A 6,000-nucleotide genomic window follows, 5' to 3' on the forward strand; every position below is an offset into this window, starting at 1 on the left:
AGATCACTAATTCTCTACTCTCAATCTTACCTTTATTTTATTGATCCTCTTAATCCACATCAATTTTCTACAGTTCCTTCATATGTTGAGCCATTCTCACCCCCCCCCATTGGCAACCTTTTCTTTTTTAATTATACTCTTTCTCTTAATCACCCACAACTGTTACCTCTTTCTTGAACACCCTATAGCTCATAACCTCTTTGGGTGACATGGTATAATCTAAATTTCAAACAATTTATATTTTCTAAGGAAGGATTCATTGATATGTTTGTGCTCACATGCCTCAATTTTGTGGTTGATTATCAGAGGTAAAGAAGAAGAAAGAAAATTATTTAAAGAAAAATAAAGAGGAAGATCAGTGTATAGAAGTGAGAGATGGTGCGTGGTGTTGAGGCGAGGAGGATAGTGGTCCACAATCACTGGTGTTGGTACATTGGGTGCAAACAACTTTGGATTTTGAGTTAGGGGCCTCTTAGAGCAATGCACACCACTAAACAATGCACCTCCACCTATTGACCCTTTTGTGGTCAATGAAGAGGAAATTTGGGGAATTCATGAGATGCAAGAGTTAAAGATTTGAGACCTTGGGATCCCATGGAGGTAAAAAACTTTTTGCAACAAGGAACACAAAGCTCAAAGAGATGAGACTCATTGCATCCACCCTCCATTAGAAGTTGTTCCTACATTAGAAGTATGCCAAGGCAACAAATCCTGCCTTCTTCAGGTGGTGGTGGATGGATTTGAGAGACCTGAGGTGTTCCTCTCACTCCTAAGTATTCTTTAGATGAGGTTGAGACTCACAAACTTATACAAGGAATGACATTCCAAGTGAATGCTATTAATATTGATGGTGAGACCATGTTGGGATTATGAATGTGTGTGCTTGAGGACCAAGGTTGTTGGCAAGAAATGCACACTTACAAGTAGTCTAGTGTGGACACACAATCTCTTGAGGGTATATATGGAGGGGAAAATCAACTAACATTATGCCAAGTTGCATGATGGTGAGACCATGTTGGGATTGTGAATGTGTGTGCTTGAGGACCAAGGTTGTTGGTAAACAAGAAATGCACATTTACAAGTAGTCTAGCGTGGACGCACAATATCTTGAGGGTATATATGGAGGGGAAAATCAACTAACATTATGCCAAGCTACATGTCTAATCCCAAACTCTTAATCTATGTGAAACGGGAACCGTGACCCACCCATATACACTTGGATATTGGTACTTAATAAGCACCCAAAACGTTTTTTGTGCATGCCATAAATTAATTAGTGAGTGATGCAGGAAAAAAGGTCAAAATCTCCAAGGTTTGTTTAAGGTCGAAAAGTTTGCGGCTCTCAAAATAGTTTTTTTAAAATGTTTAGCTATAAATAGCTTGTATTTCTTATATAGAATCTTTTTTTCTTTAGTGTTCCCTCTGCTGAGACCTCTCTCTCTCGTTGTGCTTGTCCTCTCTAGTTCCTTCCACTACGCTTGTCCTCTCTACTTCGATGCAGACTTCTTGTTGAATGATGAGGGTTCTTTACTCCCACTAGCATGATCATCATATGGTAGTTGTGCTGAAGCGGCTGATACTAGTAGGCATAGGAAGTAATATTACTCTCTTTCTCTTTCTATTTGTCAGTGCAAGGACCTCCTCGCAATATGAGAAAAGAGAGATCTCTTTTTCTCTCTCTCTAGTTGTGCATCTCAGCAGGGTGGAGAACATAGCTTATTATTTTGGGGATAATAGAGGTGGGGAGCTAGAGCTAGACATGGGGGAAAGGAGCTGTGGGGAGGATGGACATAGGAGAAGCTTAGAGAGAGGTGAATAGGGAGCCATGATCTCTATCTCGACTTCTTTCTAAGGAGGACGAAGGGTGTTGTAGTAGTAGGAGGAGGGGAGGTCGACGAGGAGGAGAAGGGTGAGACGTGGAAGGGGGCAGGTGGTTGCTAAAATGAGACCTTGATTGTGTACCATTGTATTAATTAATGCCCGCACATAGCGGGTATTAATTAATAGTGGGTGTTAATTAATATAACATCAACAAAATGTCCTCTTATGAAGTTCAATATGCATCCAAAATCTTTTTTGGCCCCCTATTAATTAATTTGTTTGAATGGGGTTGAGATTTTGCTAATGTTAAGACATTAGGCGGCACGAGCGAGTGACACATGGCAAAAATGTAGCTGCATGCATGCTGGACAAATGTCCCTTTTTTTGTTGGTGCAAAGCATTTTCTCTAGCAACGTCTCGTCTCCTCACCTGCATACTGCCCTCTCTCTCTCTCTCTCTCTCTCTCTCTCTCTTAATGAGTGGGATATATTCGTCGACGAGAGGCATGACGGTGTTGCACAACATCATGAGCGTTGATTTTGCTTTCGACGAGTTCGTGGATCTGGTGGTGGGTAGATTTATGTGGGGTTCTAGGAGACGGTTGAATTCTACGAGAGCCTGGGAGCGCCCCCGGTAAGAGGTCATTGATTTAGGTTGTGGGCTCGAGCCGTTGCATTTGTTGGGCCCGTCCACGATGGTTCCCAACGCGCTGAAATATTGGGCCATTGGCTGCCCTCATACAGAATGGGACAAGGTCCGCCTTCCTCTTCTTCTTCGTGATGAAGCGAAAAAGCTCGCAGTCCTGCCATAGCCAGCAACAGTAGGAGTGTAAGCAGGCAGCTTGGGGTAGTTTTCTCCTCATTTTCTCTCCCTATCCCTACCCCCACCTCCTCCACCCATGCGGAACTAGGGCACCTGTGCAGGCAGTATCTAGCCATGGACAGCGTAGCGATGGAAGCTTTGAAATCCAGCGGCGGCCAGCAGGCGAGGGGACGGTGGGGGAGGCGACCCGGCTAGGGGAAGCAAGCAGGTGAGGGGAGGATAGGCAAGCGAAGGTAGGCGTGACGAGCGGCTGTGGAAGCTGGTAAAAGGAGGTAGGCAAGCCAGCGTGGCCTTCTAAAAGTAGGCTTAGAAAGAAAATAATTATTGAAGTGGCCACTTAATTAATACAACTAAAACGATAATATACAACTAAAACAAAGAAAAACGAAATGTTCTGAATAACCCTTTCTCTTTCACACAAAAGAAGGCTCGTAACAAAAAGGAAGACTTTGGTTGACTCCGTGAGCACCCTATTCTTGTGTCTGTATGTGTTTGTGTGTATGTCGGCAAGGCATGGCATCCAAATCTCTTGTTGTTGCCTCTCTCATCGTCCTCCTAGCCTTCCTGTCCCTCCTCTTTGCAACGGGACTTCTCGACAGCCGCCACTCCCCCATCGCCTCTTACTACTACGGCCGCAGGTACCACATCACTGTCTTCTTCTTCTTCTTCTTTTTTTGGTGTTCGCATTTATTCACCTCAATTTTGCTACCCGTGAGCTAACCTGCATACAGTTTTTTTCTCTGAGTGTACAGGCACCTCGGCCATAGCTTTTATTCAAACACCTCCGGCCCGGTGAGTGGTTTTTGTGAAAATCAATTGCATTTTTGCAAATTTTTGTGATAGAAGTGAGCATTAATCAGGCAAATTTCTGTAATTAAATTTGTGTTAATCAGGCAATTTCGTGTTATTAATTTCGTTAATCAGGAAAAACCTGTGTAATTAAAATGCGTTATTTAGGTCGAACTCGATCACTCGAATTTGTGTAAAGCAAGTGCTTTGAATGGGGCACCATTCTTTCACGTTCTCTGCTGAACCCACCTGTTTTCTTCTCCTTTTCTGTATAGCCCACTTGTTTTTTGGGCCTTCTCTACTTCTTGTCTTCGCCTTGTCTGCTGAACTCACTCACCCTTATTCGTTTTTTTTCAACTTCTCTGCATTAATTAAACAGTTCTGCATTATTGAACTGCATTGATCTACTAATACTCCAGAAACTGTTCTCTTAAATCCTCTTTTAACACCCAGGGTCCCATGTTTTTTTTGCTTTGCCTCTAAAACCCACTTCTAGTTTTTTATTTTGCTTTCATAAGCCACATGTTTTTTTACCTTGTCTGCATATTTAACACCTTTGTCTACACATCTCAGATGTTTTTCCACCCTCTCTGCACAATCCACATGCTTTTCCATCATCTTTGCACAACCAACATTCTTTTTCTGCTTTCTCTGCACAACTCACTTTTCATTTTCACCTTAATTTACAAAACTCACATGTACACCCACATTTTTTTTTCACCGTCTCTGCAGAACCTGCTTACCAAATCAGATGAGATTGGGAATTTCTATGAAATTCCGCAGTCGGCTGACGAAGTCAATGGTTCCACTGCTCTTAAATCTACCCCAGAAATTCTACTTCTAACACCACTTAAGCAGGCAACTGGCCATCTTGAACAGTATTTTCGCCTGATACATTCATTCTCATACCCCAGCAGCAAAATCTCTCTTGGTTTCCTTGTGTCTGACAGCAAAGATGGCACCTATGACATGGTAAAGTCACATTTCCAATCAGCTGCAATTACAAGCAGGAAATACAAAAGGATAACTTTGATCAGGCAAGATTTTCACTATGATCCTGGAAGCTCATGGGCAGATATTCATTCTTTAGGAGCTCAGCGGGGTCGACGCGCCGTCCTTGCCAAGAGTAGAAACTACCTTTTAATGTCTACCATACGTCCAGAGCATGAGTGGGTTCTTTGGATTGATTCGGATGTTTCTTCATATCCTTCCACATTGATAGAGGATCTTATTGTTTTCACTGGCCCTCATCATAGTATCATAGCACCCAATAATTTTTGGAAATCCAATGACGGACAGGAAAGGCCTTATGACCGCAACAATTGGCAAGAGACACCAGAGTCTCGGAAATTTTTGAAAGAGACGAAGGAAGATGTTGTGTTTGAGGGCTACTCTTCCTACAGGACTGGAAGGCTGATTTTAGGGGATTTAAGAGGGGTCAGTGAAAACATAGTGAAGCTTGATGGTGTTGGAGGAACTGTTCTACTGGTTCGGGCCCGGCTTCACAGAGAGGGTTTAATATTCTTGCCTGTACCATTTGAGAAAACCATAGAAACGGAAGCTCTTGCCAAACTTTCTCTTGCCATGGGTTACCAGCCTTGGGGCCTTCCGAATTACATTACTTTCCACTAGATCACCAAAATTTTCAGTTTGTATGCATGGCAAAACAGAGAGGCAGGGATTGGACAGTGGTTGCCAATGTGCAACATACATCTTAAAGTAATCCTTTGGCCTCTGCAATGCATCCATCAATGTGTATGGGTTGGCCATATGTGCTTCTATCATCACCCCTTAACACAGCAATAAAAATGGGGCTCCATAAACATAATTGTTCCGTGTGGGGTTATGTACTCTTGTAGAGGCATCTCTTGTGAAATCAATGTGCCCTTCCCTCGCCTTAGCTGTATCAGTAAATGCATTTTGACTATTTCTTTTTATTCAAGTAGCATTGTTGTTTGCATTCAAGGCACAAGGTGTGAATGTGCTGTTATAATTAAGCATCCTTTGTCCATCTGTACGGCAGTGCAGGATATGTTACTTATACATCCCTAAGACAAAAACCTGGCATTACCGCTGGAAGTGGTTGCTATGCATGTGGCTTGCAGCCTCATTACTATGTAATCTTGAACGGATGGCATTGTATTTTAATTGTAGAGTATAGCACAACTAAGACATTCTGCATACGCGGTGGAAAGTTAAAGGGGTTTTTGATGTCTCACGTGCTATTATTGCTAATATCTGTCATGATGGCCCCTCGGTGAGTTGGTTTGAACTATGACTTTCCCCTATGAGGATCTCTGTGAGATCTGTAATGGACCAGATCCTTAGGGTCTTTTCAAGTTCATATGGTGCACTCAATGAGATTCATGCCTATGGTTTCACCTTTATAACTCATTATCTGTCAAGCCCTTATGAGCACCTGCCGCCAACACTCACATGAAGCTACAATGAACAAGCTCTTTCAAGTTGAAGGTGGAGTTAGAGAGTTTGTTACTTTATCTCTTTATTACTATATGTTTGGCCTATTTACTCACATTATTCAAAGCAATTTCAATTATGATGAGAATA

At 42.4% G+C, this 6,000-nt stretch overlaps 1 protein-coding gene across 1 annotated transcript; it reads left to right on the forward strand.

Annotated features, from left to right (window-relative positions):
• The first annotated feature begins 3,063 nt into the window (after positions 1-3,063).
• On the forward strand, positions 3,064-5,397 carry LOC147640139 (mannan polymerase complex subunit mnn9-like). Its single transcript, XM_086777666.1, has 3 exons — positions 3,064-3,281; positions 3,396-3,435; positions 4,165-5,397. Exons 1-3 carry the CDS (start codon positions 3,130-3,132, stop codon positions 5,062-5,064), a joined length of 1,092 nt encoding a protein of 363 aa, XP_086633792.1. The 5' UTR covers positions 3,064-3,129; the 3' UTR covers positions 5,065-5,397.
• The last annotated feature ends 603 nt before the right edge of the window (positions 5,398-6,000 follow it).

The sequence above is a fragment of the Cibotium barometz genome, chromosome 3 (genome assembly GCF_041138505.1).
Source record: "Cibotium barometz isolate CiBa-2024 chromosome 3, ASM4113850v1, whole genome shotgun sequence".
In the NCBI taxonomy this organism is placed as follows: domain Eukaryota; kingdom Viridiplantae; phylum Streptophyta; class Polypodiopsida; order Cyatheales; family Cibotiaceae; genus Cibotium; species Cibotium barometz.